Source organism: Microtus pennsylvanicus, chromosome 16 (assembly GCF_037038515.1).
Source record: "Microtus pennsylvanicus isolate mMicPen1 chromosome 16, mMicPen1.hap1, whole genome shotgun sequence".
Lineage (NCBI taxonomy): Eukaryota > Metazoa > Chordata > Mammalia > Rodentia > Cricetidae > Microtus > Microtus pennsylvanicus.
Window position 1 is genome coordinate 26753213 of NC_134594.1, and position 16606 is coordinate 26769818.

At 39.6% G+C, this 16606-nt stretch overlaps 1 protein-coding gene across 4 annotated transcripts in view; it reads left to right on the forward strand.

The window, feature by feature from the left end:
- Window positions 1-16240, forward strand: part of Postn (periostin) — a 31147-nt gene extending 14907 nt beyond the window's left edge. Inside the window, exons 11-23 of one of the 4 annotated variants that reach the window (XM_075950541.1) lie at window positions 112-248; window positions 1536-1666; window positions 2130-2260; window positions 2352-2454; window positions 2563-2630; window positions 2956-3001; window positions 5527-5607; window positions 8251-8340; window positions 9161-9250; window positions 9902-9979; window positions 10336-10419; window positions 14020-14064; window positions 15435-15620. In XM_075950541.1, coding sequence (XP_075806656.1) covers window positions 112-248; window positions 1536-1666; window positions 2130-2260; window positions 2352-2454; window positions 2563-2630; window positions 2956-3001; window positions 5527-5607; window positions 8251-8340; window positions 9161-9250; window positions 9902-9979; window positions 10336-10419; window positions 14020-14064; window positions 15435-15472 — 1122 coding nt within the window. In that variant the 3' untranslated portion in view covers window positions 15473-15620. Of the gene's footprint in view, window positions 1-111; window positions 249-1535; window positions 1667-2129; window positions 2261-2351; window positions 2455-2562; window positions 2631-2955; window positions 3002-5526; window positions 5608-8250; window positions 8341-9160; window positions 9251-9901; window positions 9980-10335; window positions 10420-14019; window positions 14065-15434 lie in introns of all 4 variants that reach the window. The other 3 variants (XM_075950543.1, XM_075950542.1, XM_075950544.1) reach the window with 3 other exon arrangements.
- Window positions 16241-16606: the final 366 nt, after the last annotated feature.

Here is a 16606-nt window from a genome sequence, read left to right on the forward strand (position 1 = left end):
ACAAGAAAGAAGCTCTTTTTTTCTGGCCCTCATCGGTCTACTGGCCTCTTGGAAGGACTAGCTCAGGTGGAACACAGGAAAGGTATCATGTTTCGTCATTCCCTCGGCCAGGCTATCTGCATTGAGAACTCCTGCATGGTGAGAGGAAGCAAGCAGGGAAGAAATGGTGCCATTCACATATTCCGAGAGATCATCCAACCAGCAGAGAAATCCCTGCATGAGAAACTGAGGCAGGATAAACGCTTTAGGTAAGTCTCCCAGCTGTACCTGCACAAAAGAATGAGTGCTATTGGAGCTATCCAAAGAAGCATCCGGCTCACAGTATTGCTAACTCCAGTGATGCATTGGCAACACAACCCCAACACCCAAGGCTCAACAAACATCATGGAAGAAGGAAGGAAAGGTTGTAGGAGCCGGATCTTTGCTGTGAGACGATAGTGTCTATATATGACAGGGAAGTTCACTCAACAACAGCGTGGCCACCTAAATAAGACCTTTACAGTGACAATGCCAGGTGATACATCAGTATGAATGAGGGACATTTATTTCATGAGGCCACACCCCTCGATTGGGAATCACAGGCATCTGTGGCTGATGAGAGGGAGAATCAACTTTCTGCAGTCAGGAGTCACCTAGTAGGCTTTCTAACTCTCGACCAGCCCTAAACCTGTGTATATATCAGCAACACTAAAGGGGCTCATCAGACTGTGTGTGTGTGTGTGTGTGTGTGTGTGTGTGTGTGTGTGTGTGTGTGTGTGAGAGAGAGAGAGAGAGAGAGAGAGAGAGAGAGAGAGAGAGAAAGAGAGAGAGAGAGAAAGAGAGAGAGAGGGAGGGAGGGAGGGAGGGAGGGAGAGATAGAGAGATAGAGATAGAGATAGAGATAGAGATAGAGAGAGAGAGAGAGAGAGAGAGAGAGAGAGAGAGAGAGAGAGAGAGAGAGAGAATAATTAAGGAACACCAGATCCTGGGGTTGAAGAGCCAGGGGAGGTGGCAACACAGGAGGGGGCGATGAAGAGAGGACAATGATGTAAATACATTCAGGGATGAAATTCTAAAAGAAATCTAAAAACTTAAAGTGAAAAAATACATACAAATGTTTTCAAATAAATACATGCTTTCTGAGCTATTTGGTCTGTTCCTGGGGATTCATAGTATGATTTCATGGGCAGAAAAAAAACCTTAAAGTCGGACTTACTCCTTGAGATTTTTCTTTTAATTGTTTGTTTAAAAATGGTGATATAAATAAAGTAATATCAATAAAGTATCAAATGAAACAAAGTTTTATGTCACATAAAATGTGACTTTGATAATGTGATTTTACAAGAAAAACAGAGGTGGAGAAATTTATAAATTATTTTAGTCATTTCCCCGTTAGACATTTTACTTTACAGGGACATTGCATTTAACCCCACCAAAATGTGTGAGGTGGTTTCTCAGTTTCCAGACCGCGTGGATTCCACCCTACTCTGTACCGTGCAGTTGAGTGAACCTACATCTGATGCATAGCAAAGTAAATGCGCTTTCTCTGCTCTCAGCATCTTCCTCAGCCTCCTGGAAGCTGCGGATTTGAAAGATCTCCTGACACAGCCCGGAGACTGGACCTTGTTTGCACCAACCAACGATGCCTTCAAGGGGATGACAAACGAAGAGAAGGAGATTCTGATTAGTGAGTAGTGGCGGGTGCCAGATATTCACCCCTCATATTAAGAATCTTGGCTCTTCCTCCAGGTTTTCTGCCCACATTTAAGAAAATAAAAGAAATCCCCCCAACCCACCCCCTGGTTTCCTTAACAAACTTTGATTTCCTTTACCATGGTTGGGACGTGCGGAGAGCCATTTGTTAATGTTTATTCAGTTTATGCTTGTTGCCATACCATAATTTATCGAAAGACTCACAATTGTATGGTATAAAAGGGAACTGTCGTAGTTTCAAGACTAATTGGCATAGCTTGAGTTGATTGAAATGACTAATATTTTGATAAAGCATTGGCATCTACTCAAAAAAATTTTGACATTGTGAGAAAAAGAACTGGGAAAACAGAAACAATGGGGTGTCTTATCTCTTAGTCTTGTATCAAAATGTCAGAAAAGCAGCGTCTTATTAAATCAACACCTGTCTTTTCCTGCAGGAGATAAAAATGCTCTTCAAAACATCATTCTTTATCACCTGACCCCAGGAGTTTATATCGGAAAGGGCTTTGAGCCTGGAGTCACTAACATCCTGAAGACCACACAGGGAAGCAAAATCTACCTGAAAGGAGTAAGTTACTACACGGGATTTACAAAGTACTTTATCATTATTAAGTGGTTTCCATATAGTTTCTCCTTAACATCACCCCTTCTTTTGAAAGGTGAATGAGACGCTCCTGGTGAATGAGTTGAAGTCCAAAGAATCTGACATCATGACAACAAACGGGGTCATTCATGTCGTAGACAAACTCCTCTACCCGGCAGGTCTGTACTGACTGAATGTACTGATGGATGGGATACCGTTCGACATGAACTGAGTTTTGATCACCCATTCACTTCCTTACCATATCCGTTGAATGTTTATCTCCGTAGACATCCCAGTTGGCAATGATCAGCTCTTGGAAATACTGAACAAACTGATAAAATACATCCAAATCAAGGTACAGAACGCTGTTGGATTTTATTTCTAGTATGTTGAGGAGATGTTGTATGGCTAATGTAAAAAACTAGAAATTAGTATAGCCTAGTATTGGTATACCTTTAGTATAATGTAGAAAACATGGGAAATATAGCATAGCCCATATACTTACCTGTGAACTATTTTAAAATCTTAAAATATTTAGTAACAAACCTGATAGTTATTATAGAACCTGAACTGACTTCATTTCTACTGAGTGACCTTAGCTGTTTTTATTTTAGCTAGAATTATAGTGTCCCTGGTGTACAATACATTGTATGTTACTAAACATAAACATTTGTTTTTAGTTTGTTCGTGGCAGCACCTTCAAAGAAATCCCCATGACTGTCTACAGTAAGTATATGAAAAATGTGGGCTACAAATGGGGATGATGTGCAAGCAAAAAAAAATATTATCTCTTTGTATGTACAAAGACTGCTGATAATCTGGTATTTAGAATTCCAAATCCTGCAAAACTCATTGTCCTTCAAACGGGGCTTGAGATCTGGAAGAGGCCTCACAGGCTTGGTCTCACCCTCCAGTTCTGTATAACTGCTTCTCTCCTAATTGGAAACAAGAAAGATGCATTACCAGAGAGTAAAGACATGCTCTAGAAAATAAACAAAATGGGCATACACAAGGACAGACTGCTAGAAGACACTCCAGAGCTATCCGGAAATGTTAACAAGTGGGCACAGGATAGCATGGCAAAGATTGTCATTCATCCTGCCCTGGGCCTAAGCCATGCGCGGGAAGATGTGCAGACAAGCCCTGATTCCTAGGAGATGCTGGTTCAAAAACAACCACATCCAAAACCGGGCAAAGGAACCCCAGTGATTGTTTGTTACCCACTACGCTACCAGATTATCAAGATCAAAGCTCAAGTACTAAACAGTGGCAAAAGACGTTTCTCTCTCATCGTAAATTCTGCTGTCAATCATCCAATAACTTCTTCATTATGGCCCTCCCCATTTCTTTCACTGCAGCTTTTAAAGCTGAGGTTCTTTCCATTTTGTTTTGACTCTACCACAAAACAGCCAATATGCTAAGGCATTACTTTACTCACTTTTATTCCGACTAGAAATTTATCCTACTTTCTATCATGAACATTCAGTTATCTATTTATGGACATTCCCCTCAATATTAATGATAGACATGAAAAATATCTGGAGCAAAACAAAATGTCTGCTTCTCTACCTGATAATACCTCTGCAATCCCGGGGCCGGGCTCTCAGAGATGTCTTAGGGATTCCTTTCCATTGGTATCATGATGATTTAGCATGCTCTAAATTCCAGCCATGGAAAATCACTCCGTATAAAAATAGCAGGGTCCTCATGGCCTTCATTCATCAGATATGAGACTCTCCCATGCTATAAATCTTTACAAAAATCTTATTTATCCTTTCCCAATTTATCCGTATCAGTTCCTCTATGGGCTGCACATGACAACACAATATTTTGCTTATAATGAACCAAAATGTGTTTATCGCATTACATGAATTATGTCTTCAAGATTATGCAAACCTAGTAACTTGCTAGCCCACTCATGCACTGTTAAGTAGCTCTGGGTCTACAGCCCTTTATGGGTTGTTCCACATAGAGGGGCAGGCTTACTGAAGCAAAGACTCCACTTTCTGGTTCATTTGTTACCTTGTCTTTGCGATTTCTTCAGGATTGTTGGTGCTCATTTTTCTTCTCCTCCCCAAAATACCACACATTTTATATTTTTATTGGAGAGTACACTTTGTTATAAGTTGTCAACACAAGATATTTTATGTAGAGAAGGACAAAAAAAAATCATGGAATCTTTAGACATGTTCAAATGAGTTACGCCTTCATAAAAGCAAAACTACCAACCAAGTCAAGATTCTGACGTTCAGATTCCTCGACACCATGTATCACCTTTAAGATTGATCAATTATTCCGCTTGAACAATAGCAACAGAGACATCCGTGTGCTCCAGGAGAAGAGTCTTGTGTGGCAGAACCACCTGAGAGATCAAGAAAAACACGGATTTAATACATTGTAGAGTTTTCTGATTTTATAATGATTGGAAAGTAGTTCCCCTAAAGGCCTAGCTTCAGAAGGTCCCCAGTTCAGAAAGTCCACACAGCTTAGCCTGTGAGAGCCAGGGTTGAGACTGGTGGGAAGGCACGCTGGGCTACCGACTCTTAGTCACAGTTGTGACGAAATGTCCAGAGGCCTGTAGCTCTGATGAACTGGCGCATGCGGCAAACTGCACCACTGAAACCTCACTCAGGAGGTGCTAAACTTTCACCACAAAACCTTTGCGTGGAAACCACCTTCAAACTATCCTTACGAGGCTGAAAATTAAATAGTGACCACGTCCTATTTGTTGCAGAAAGCTCATGACTTCCTGGCTGAAATTTATTCTCCTCTAGAATCGTGAATGATCTTCCGTATTTTCTTCTCTGTGCCAAATGCATGGGAGTACTCCAAGGGTCTTTTTTTTCCCCATAGCCTTCTTTTAACTGAGAGAGAATCTGACAATGCAATTTGAGTTATCATGAGTTGCATGACATTAATCATGTTTATTTGTCTTCTGTTGCTACGCAGCCAGTTTTCAAGAAGCACAATGGAAAGTCAGTGCGTTAGTGCTGCAGGTCATAGTGGTAGATTTCTAGGTAGGATGCGTCATTGAGTTAGCGCTTCCCCCCCTCTGGAACATAGTCAAGCCACTGGCCTGCAGGATTCAGCATCTGGACACGAGAAGACATTAAGGCGCTGTGAATATTTCCGGTGATTGCCTGAACCTAATCCCATAGCTGATAACGTAGCACCATAGAAAGACCAAAAAGGACAACTTCCTTTGAGTTGTTTCTGTGTAAGCTTCGTTCATGCTCCACTTTTATTTTCAGCAACTAGAATTATAACCAAAGTCGTGGAACCAAAAATTAAAGTCATTCAAGGCAGTCTTCAGCCTATTACCAAAATTGAAGGTAAAAACCAACATCCTCCGTGGTTCCTTCCACTCTGAAAGAGTCATGTGATCAATTCATTTCTCTGAATATACCTACAGTCTTTTTTAAACTAACATGCTAAATATTCCTTTACAAACGGCATGCTGTGTAATTGCAGATTGTGGAGTGCAATATGCTTTTAAAGCAAAGTAGATGGTGCATCCCTAATATTTTCAGTACATTTGCTTGTATTTATTTTTATTAAATTGAGGTTGTGTCGACACTAGTACCCAGATAATCACTTCACAAATTAACCTTAAACATTTTTGCTGTAGATTCCTTCAGGAAATATACTTTTTGTAGCTCTTTTTCCAACCAACACACACACACACACACAATCTCTTTTGTGTCATTGAAAGAAAAATTTTCAAATATATGCAGGCATTTTTTTCCCAGTGAGCAACCTATGAGAGTATAGAAAATGTACATTAACAAAAGCCTTAAAAATTCCGAACAGGCATGATATACATTAAAACTTAGATTGCCAAGACAGAAAAAGAAATAGCATAGTTTAGTGAGTCAAAACCAGGAATCTACACTTTAACTCTGGACATATTTTATATACATATGTATTAAATATATACCTCTCATATTTCAAATGTCACTTTTCTCTCTATATACTATGCTAGCTGATGTCAATCTCTTGGATATTAGCTTGATTTCAAGGCTTTTTATTATCTCTAAGGTCAAAACTAAGTACCAGTGTCCTTGTTTTTGCATGTTGCAGCAGTAATTTGCACAAAGAATATACCTAATATCATCTTTCTTCCATTAGAAAGATGAAAACAGTCTTTCCCAAGAGAGGCAGATTATGGGTTTAATTGAATCTTGGGAACACCATTGTTTTAATTATTCTTGGATTTGAGTTTGATTTTCAATCTGTGACAAATTTACATATGTCTCTTCCCTTTAAAGTAACCCTGAGTTAAATTCATTGAAAACAAGAGGCTAATTCTCTGCCTGGCCAGCTATGGACCTATTCATTCTTAGCATTTCCAAAACTAAAGCCATTCATGTGTGCTGTGTTCCCATTTTCAAGAACTCTTCTCCTTCCCAGCTTCTTCATTCAACTCATGAATCCTTTCAGTCTTTGTCAGCTGGGTTCATGTCATGGTTTCCTCAGTTGGGAGCATCCTTGAGTCAGGCTACTTAGGTTCTTCCTCATTATTATCTGGGTGCAGATGGGTCATCTCATCTGTAAATACTCTCTGATATAAAACCGGAAAGAGATACCTACTACTGTGTAGCACAAGTGAAGAAACCAACAGCCCTCTTGGCAACTCCCACATCTCCCTGTTCACTACTCTCACTCCCTTCTCAGGGTTTGAACTTCGTGAATTCATTGATGCTTTATGAGTTTTTACTAAATGCATTAGAGTCCAAGACATAATTTTAGAATATCTTTGGCAAAAAGACACCAAACCAAAATGCAGAATGAAGACTAAGTCCACTAAAATTGAGCAAATAGTCCCTGTGCAGGATGTTCTCCCCAGCTATCATCTGAATACACAAAAAAGAGGAGTTTAGTAAAATTCCCTCCTTTGTAGTAATAGTTAATAATCAAAGGTGCTTCCAGAATTTCAATTCGACTTTTCTAAAGAAAAAAATCTTTATGCATAGTGCTAACTCATTTTCTTGTTGTGAGTCATTGTATATACTTCCTTTTGAGGATTACCCTTCATATTAGTCATCTCTAAAGGGCTCACATACAAAATATCACAGCTTGAAATACTTACGGTTTTCTCTCTCTCATTATTTATTACTTAGCTCTGGGTAGTGGTGTGCTTTGATGATTTCTCAGCAAACAAATCAATTTTCTCAAAGATAATCGATTATAGCTCCATTCAGCTGGTGAGAAGTGCAAGTTAAATGTACTGAACGGAATAATTCTCCCTCCTCTATAAAACATCCCTGTTCAACTAATGTAGCAGTAAGCTTTCTAACATTCCAGCTGATTTTCTCTGGGAAATCATTTTGTAAGTCAAATGCAACCAGCCCGCTGTGCATTTGAAGGGCTGTGTAAATTAGTCGCTGTAGCTGTGTATGTACATCTTTCTCTTAGTCAAGGTAAGTACTCAAGTCAGTTTTCCTAGAAAGTCTAAAACACAGCATCTTCAGGGTAAGTATATTAGATTTTTTTAATGTCCAGTCATGTGCTCTTAGATAAAAATATAAGGTCATAAGTGATAAAAAAATTTAAATTAAGTATTCCAGTAAAGATTGGCAGAGGATATCTATGGCAAGGTGTGATTTAAACCAGTTGTCACCCGAGCAACTCCAATCTGTAATGCCATCTGATTCCCAGAGAAAGCCACATGAAATACTTGGTGTAATCATTCCTTACATGCACTAACACAGACGACAGCGTGCACAGCTTGCTGGTGCAACACTGTCAATGCTGAGGCAGGTGGGTGGGGTGGCAGCGTTAACAGATGCAGCCGAGGTGTTTGTTCTCTTAAATATATGTCTAACCTAAAGACAACAGGAAGTGTTTAAAACTAGTTTCATAAAACCAGAAACACCAAAGTCTGAGTGACAAGAAATGTGGAGACAAACTTATTATTGGGGCAATGTAAGGGGCTGCTTTAAGGCACTAACCTGTCCCCTAAAATAATGTCTCAGGGCCTGCCATGACAAAGATCCACATTGAAGGGGAACCTGAATTCAGAGTGATTCAAGAGGGAGAGACGGTGACAGAGGTCATCCATGGAGGTATGTCTTGAGCCTTTTCTTCTATCTAGGTGGCATCCTGTGACATTTGAAAAGAGAGTTGGTTTAGAATTGTCAAACAGCTGATTTTCTCTTGATTTTCATTTTACCCAGGCATTTTTACTAGGTCTGAATTCTTGATAGCTAATCAGGGACACAGTACAGCTTATTTTTAAGTGGATTCAGTCACAGTTTAACAACGAAGCCCCTGGACCACTTCTTATGAATATTCAAACAGTAACCATGAAGTATAATGATTACGATCATGTAAATACAAAAACATTTTGTTCTCAGGACAGAAGAGAGCTGGTGGTTTCTTTGTGAGACTCTGGTAATATGGGCTGGTGCTGTGGGTTGGTAGGAGAAGACAGCTTCCCCCAAACCTGACGTCTGAGTTCGATCCCTGGGTTCCACATGGTAAAAGGACCAAGCTGTTTTCTGACCTCCATAGGCACACCATAGCTTCTCTCTCTCTCTCTCTCTCTCTCTCTCTCTCTCTCTCTCTCTCTCTCTCTCTCTAAGACAAAACAAAAATGTAATAAACTTTTCAGGGACTGTGCTAACAAGCCAGCACTAGGTTCTATTGTAAGGATTCTTTTCCGATGCCAGACTCACCTTGGCAACTACCCCTGCCACTCACCTGAGTCCCAAGAGTTACTCATACTGTTTGGAACGAATTCATAGTCTGTTCCAACGATGGCTACAATTGACTCTCAAACACGAACGTTGTAAGAAGCGTGTCTTTGATTAAAATCTCCAGCTCTCCTAGGTATAAACACCGTAAGAGGGTAAGTCATGTGTGGTTTTCTTTCTCTGCCTTCAGAACCAGTCATTAAAAAGTACACCAAAATCATAGATGGGGTTCCTGTTGAAATAACTGAAAAACAGACCCGGGAAGAGCGAATCATTACAGGTAATTTTTAATTCCATAGGTGTGCTGTACTCGTTATAAACACAAGTTATACAAACCCTAAAATATGTGCATTATATAAACTTAATCTTTATCATAGTGACTATTAAAATAACTCTGTTTCTCATTTTCTTTTTGCAAAAAATATATAATATTCTAAATACATTATCTATTTTTAACTCTAAAACTTTTTAGTAGATATGTCCATAAACATGCATTTTTACACTGTGTTTACGTATATGGTTTATGATATTCTGCCTCTAGCTTACAGTTTACTAAGTTATTGAGTAATAAGAGGAATTTTCTTTGAGGTTCCATAAATGTTAAAATCTATACATCTACATACTAAGATGTATGAATCTATCTAAAAGAATTGACAAATTCAGTAACTTTTATATGAGACTCGCATCTATGAATTAACCTAAAATTTTAAATTTAACACCTTATATATTTTATACTTAAACATTCTGCAGACGCAGTCTGTGCCTCATATTTTAAAATAAACTTCACTGGGGCATAGCCACTTCCGTCATTGGCATAGCACCTCTGCCTGCGCTTCCTAGGTTGCTGCGTGGCTGCAGCCCACACCACGTGGCCCGGATTCTTTTCTGCCTTTACAAAAGGAGTTTGCACACTCTTGTTTCTTTCCTTTAGGTCCTGAGGTAAAATACACCAGGATTTCTACAGGAGGCGATGAAACAGGCGAGTCGCTGCAGAAATTCCTCCAGAAAGGTCAGTAGGTCTGGGAACGCAAGAGTGTGGCGTTCCGCACTTGTCCCATTGGCTAACGTCAGCTTGAAGGCCTTGAACACGCTCTCCACACCACCTTGCTCCAATGCTCATATTCCACACCAGCATAAGGCCTTTGTCCAAAACGGGAGACAATGCCGATAACGGTAACCGTGCAGATCGTTTGCTGGTACACTGATTAACAGCTGGCGAAAACACTACCAAAAGCCAGCACCAAAACCTTAAAAGGAGCTGAGAGGTGGTCTGGAGTTCTTTATTGAGCAGATAGCAGGATGAATCGTGTCAAATTCTTTTTCATTGAGTGAACCAATTTCTGCTGTGAACGTGTGTCCTCTCAGAGGTCTCCAAGGTCACAAAGTTCATTGAAGGTGGCGATGGTCACTTATTTGAAGACGAGGATATTAAAAGGCTGCTCCAGGGAGGTTAGTAAAACACCAACAACTAACCCGTAACAGGCGGCGGAGGAGGGCTTCCGCTTTTTAAAGACTGGGTGTGCAGGCCATTCCTTTGATTAGAAGAAAAAGACAGCACAGTGAGCTGTCTTCAGCCTGTTGACTGGTGTGCGTAAGTGGTCCTTCCCCAAAGTGATTGCTGGCTAACCAGTCTTTAAAAAGTTTCATGGTATCCACTGGGGAGCAATGAATACTGTTTTGCCTTCACACAGAAAATTGGGCAGATATTTTGATGATGTAAAAGGCGAATGATTTTGCTGACTGAGAAGCCTAAATTTGAAAATGCGTTTCGTATTTCCAAAAAAACGTATTCAATGTCCCCGTGACAAAGACAGGCATGTCTGGGAAGTTTGTAGGTGCATAGTTAAACGTAAACAGTGCTTTTAGTGACTTGCATTTCCAAAACTGCATTCTCACGAATGAATATGCATTTCTGCTTACTGTTTCAGTGATAATCTGTCCTCAGGATTATATATTCTTCAGCATATAAAATTAATCTTTGAAATATGGAATGTTCTTGGTCTTTGGACTGACTTTCAAAAGAAAAAAAAAGGATTCAAAATATACAAACGCTCTCTCAGTGATGGTTATTCAAACAAACAAAAATAAGAAAGGATTTTAAAGTCGTTTAGCTCATTGACACCTAAAAAAAGGCAATTTTAGTTCAATGTACTAAAGCTAAAATGTAAGACTAAATATGATTCAGAGTATAAGAGTTCAGAGTACAACAAATATGCTCTTTGCAATATATTACAAATCAGGAAAGACACCTGAAATTTGATGTTAATCTAAAACCCAGTTCAGATGGCTTTCTGCTTATAATTTTTTTAAAAATTTTATTGCTATGTCTACGAAAATATAGCTCCTCTGAAGATCTTGTGTGTTTCTGGAAGTGATTTTTGCTTATTTGAATACAGATAACACTTCTGGATTTGTGACAGTGATTCTTCACTCCAGCAACAATGTATTTTCTCTTTAGTATATATTCAGTATTTCTGAAAAAGTACAAGATTTTCTTCCAGAAGGCAGGGAGCCGATGGCAGATTACTAAGTCATAACAAAACCAAACAGTCCTTGACGACAGAGTGCAGGACTCACTAAGTAACTCTCTGCCATAAAAACATAAAGGGCCTTGAAACGAGAGGGCATGGATTGTGAAATGTAAATTGAATTCTTTGTTTTTCTTTTTAACCTTTGCCATAGTGAGCAGCTTCGTAGAATGGCAATGCTTTTTAGAGAATTAATTAGAACCTTTCTCTACTTATATTGTTTCATTCCCATAGGCTTACACTGTGGGTAAGTATGTTTCCCTTCCTTTAATTAATAATACTCCCAAAGTTTCCTTTGAAATAGCACTTAAACAGTAAATATTTGGTTTTCCCTCCATGAATATATGTACAACATTTCAAGAAAATGCTGTTTTCTCTTTAATTAAGAGAGCTATTTCTATTTCTTTCACTTCTCTGGATGTGAACTGCCCGCAGATCTATGGGCATGGTTTTCAAAGAGTGCCACTTTAGAAGGCTTAGCAAAGTATTTCTAAGGATTTTTCTTTTCTTAAAAAGAAGGGCGTGGACTTGGGGAGATGACTCAGATGTAAAGAACATGTTCTGCTCTCTCAAAGTACTGGGATTTGGTTCTCAGCACCCACAAAGTAGCCTTCAACTGCCTGGAACTCCAGTTCCAGGAACTCTGGCACCCTCTTCTGGTTTCCACTATCATTGCACACACTGGATGCATATAAATTCACACACAAACACATACACATAAATAACAAATAAATGAATCTTTGTAGAGATTCACAACTTGCAATATAGTTACTAGTAAATGGCCCTTAGCTGGAACAATTAGACTTCCTTTTCTACCTCTCTAAACATCAAGTTGCCACTGAGTCACAACCAGCCCTTTGACTTCAGGTATCTGTTTACCTCTCTGAGTCCCTTCCTAAAGCTCTTTCATTTTGAGATATATGAGGGCCTAGAGAGTAAACCCAGGCTTTTTACTTTATTATAACTTCCTCCTGAGATGTTTCTGAACCTAACTGAATTTGCTGATTTGGATGCTTCAATGGCAGAATAATGATAATTGGCAAATCTCGTGGTCAGATACCAGCAAATGTACGTAAGGGAACCTGAAAGCAGTTGTTCATTTGAAAAGGGGAGCCTAGGGATTCCTCTTCATCCTGAAATCAATTTGCAATTAAGAAGACTTAATAAGCTCACTACAAACCAAACCTTTACTCAGTGTTTAAAGTTGCATCCATCTCATTGTGATGAGACTTCATAAACAATTATTTTATTATCAAATAAACCTGTAGCTAAAGAAAATGTCTATTTGACATGCAATGACATAGGCTTTGCTATTCAAGGACATTTCCCTCCTGTCATCCAATCTCAAAAGGTTCTCTGTGGTTCTGTGTTTAACTAGAGTGCTAACACGATACAGCAAATAGTTACACGGAGAACTGACAGGCTGGGAATGTACTAAGACTGGAGCAAAGCTCATAAATTCTCTAAACTGTAGGTTTTCTCATTTGCTTGCTGTTGTACGTCTGGCACGATGCTTGCATCAATTTATAAAATTGAAAAAAAATCCCCAATAAAGAACATTGGCTTTCTTGCTGAATATTGATACTGTATAGAAAGCAAATAATATTTTAAAGAAAAGATGAAGGTAATCAGAAAAATGAAGTCTCCACAGGAACCAATCAGTCTTTAATCCCAAATACCTGCAAAATGAAGATAAAATGTAACCTTAGGCTTGCTAGATAGTCACAGAAGGAGCTATACTCAAAGGATTAGAGAATTACTTTTCAACTATAAAACAGAAGTCATAGGAACATGTGAAACTCTTAAATATGAAAATGCCAGGGCTAGAGAGAGGGCTCAGTGTCTAAGAACCTTGACTGCTCTTCCAGAGGATCTGGGTTTGAGACTGAGCACACACAAGATAGCCTAAAACGGTCTGTTGTAGGCTGAACAACTGAACTCTAGTTCAGTGGGTTCTTCATGCTCTATTCTACAGACACTAGGCATACATGTGGTGCATAGACATCCATGCAGGTAAAGTACCCCTATACATAAAGGAAAAATTAAAGAAAAAATGAAAAGTTTTATTATTTGCAGCTATTTAATATCTTAATTATTTCATAGAATGGGCCATAGAATTAGGGAGAGTGAACTTTGAAATTCTTCTAAATTGCTTATCAGCCTATAATGAGAATGTAGGAATACATAAGACCTACAACAACTGAAATATGGGTAGCTTTCCTAGCTTAGCTTACCAAAAAGTCAGCAATATGAAAATCATTTATTCCATGCAAAATTTGTACAAATGAAGAGACTCCAAAGACACAACACAGCACTGTGCTTTCGTGTGCATTCACGATGATGTGTGGGAGCGGATAACCTCTCAGTCAGTGCCAGATTCTTAGGACCAGTGAATTTAATCCTCCAGAACCCACACATTTAAGCAACGGCTACTTATACTTTATACGTTGTCCTTGGCGATGGCCTCCTGATTTTTACCTGAAATCCCAAAACGTTTCTAACTACAGATCTTTAATTTTAGACACACCTGAAAAGAAGATACAAAGCAGCAGCAGAAGGGTTCAAGGTAAGTGTATCAAATATACTGAAACATGTTTGACTTATTTTGCTGTGGTGTAAGTCACATAGTAGAGGAAACTTTGACTGTAAGCCAACCCAGTATATAGAACATTGACAATAGCCGGTGGTGGTGGTGGCGCACGCCTTTAATCTCAGCACTCGGGAGGCAGAGGCAGGCGGATCTCTGTGAGTTTGAGGCCCGCCTGGTCTACAAGAGCTAGTTCCAGGACAGGCTCCAAAGCCACAGAGAAACCCTGTCTCAAAAAAACAAACAAACAAAAAAAAGAATATTGACACTAAGTAATTGCATAATGTCTTTGTTTTCCATTTTTTATTTCCATATTTATCCATTTATTGTATTTCCAACTTTTATTGATTTCCTGTGGATTTCACATCATGCATTCTGGTTCTGCTTATCTCCCTGTCCCCTTGCTTCTCGGCCCATGCAACCTCCGCCCCCCCCCAAAAAAAAAACAAAATTTAAAAGAAAACCCGAAAACAAACCAAACAACAAAAGAAGAATCTTGTGAGGAAGCTGTAGTGTGGCCCATTGAGTCACTTAGTGGACCCTTTAGTCCATCCGTCTTTACTTGTTAGTGTTCATTCCTGAGTCTTTGGTCTGGTTCAAGGCCTCTGGCGGCTTCTTTACTAATATAACGGGCTCTCTCCGGAGCTCCTCTTGGGGATCCCATTGCTGTCCTAACACAGTAGAGAGATTCTGCTGTCTTAGATCTGTAGGTTCATACTCTTCGCTTGCTCCAACAGTTCAGAGATGAGGTGGATTTTGGGATGGACCACCTCATAGCTCTGGTTCTGGGTCTAGATGGGAGATGGGCTGACCAGTCCACCAGTTTTCACGCCTCACGATTGCCTAGGGGAGCTCCTCCGCACTGCCTCAGATAACTCACCCAATGCAGCCTGCAGAAAGGAGCAGGGCCAGTTCCCCTGCTCTCCGGTCCTCAGACCTGGACCACTCCCTCAAACCACCAGGACCAGATCTACTGTTTTGTCCAGGCGAGGTACAGGGCCCTCTCTTCCAACTGATGCAGGGGCTATGCGGGGGCACAAGCTCTCCTTCTCTCGTGCCCTCAAGGCTGGCTCAACTGCACCTCTGAATTGTATGTTTTTAAATAAAAGATTTATCCTGACTTTCTTACAGGCACACTTCCATCTTCTAGAGACTCAAAATCATCAGTTTTATACCTTCATACACCTTTAATTAAGGCATAATGTTTTTCTCACAATAAAGATAGTATAGATCTAAATAACTCTTATGACAAGGATCGCTTTGGACAGATTTGTGCACCAGACAGCCCGTTCTTACCAGTGAGGTCTTGTCACACTCCTATCTAACCCCTGTCATTTCCTTCTACTCAGGATCTAGAAGACGATCAAGGGAAGGCCGTTCCCAGTGACAATCCGGAGTTCAGACAGCAGAGGTTATGTAACCAACAACCTGATTTTAAAGGGGAATTGTAAGAGCCACGCTGATTTCAGAGTCCAAAATGCCAACAAGCAGAAAAGATTCGTCGGGCAAGTCTGAACACAGATTTAATTCCTTTGTTTCTGAATGAGGAACATAAGGGAAACAGTAGTTAGTCTCCAGTGGGGTAGGAACTGAAAGACACATAGGACCATGCAGGGCTTTTATTATCTCAATGAGAAGAGTTCCGATTGACTTGGGAATCAACCGAAGATCAATCTAGTGGCCAGATCCATTACAGCTGTGTCTCCGCTCTGTGAGCTCTTACCTCCTTGAGAAGAGAGAGGCTGAATGTGCTTCACGGAAAAACCCAAAGCATACAGTTGACTGTCCATGGAAGGCTAAGCTGTCAAAAGGGGTGTTCGGTACACAACAAGCAAACCAAGCAACCACGATACAACCTGTGGCGTTACATATTTCTCATGCAATGTGGGTTTCCTGCTAAATTTTGTTAGTTTTACACTTGATTTATACTCTCGAGATGTTTGTCATATGCTTCTTGCAATATACGTGTTTTGTCGCAAACATTTCAATAAAACCATTTTTCAGGTATAAAGAGAGTTACTTCAAACTGGGTAACTCAGAAAACTCAAGGTTTAAGTTAAAAAATGAGTTTCGACTTTGGAATAGGACTCTTTACTCTTTTATTGTTAACAAGTACTCAATAAAGGAAATCAAATAAAATTAGTGTTGCTCAAAATTCTCAGAGTATTATGTGATATGAAAGATCGTTACACAATTGAATAATCATGAATTATCAATAATGTGTCTACTATAACTCTGGACCTGTGTTTAGTTGTCAAAATTTAGAAAGTTATCCTCCTCAAAAATTACTCTTAATATAAAATAGGCTGAGATGAAGGAAACAGGCCATGGTACACATGACATCAATTAACAATTCCTGAGTGTGGTGCAATGTGAGTCCCAGATGCCCTTCAAGAAACTGACATTAACCAGAGCATCAACTGAGTGTCATAGAAGAGGAACCCACTGGTTTATGCAGAACCTGACATCAGTATCTAAAAAACAGTTTTTAGTCATGTGTGTGCATCCGTGCAATCCGCCT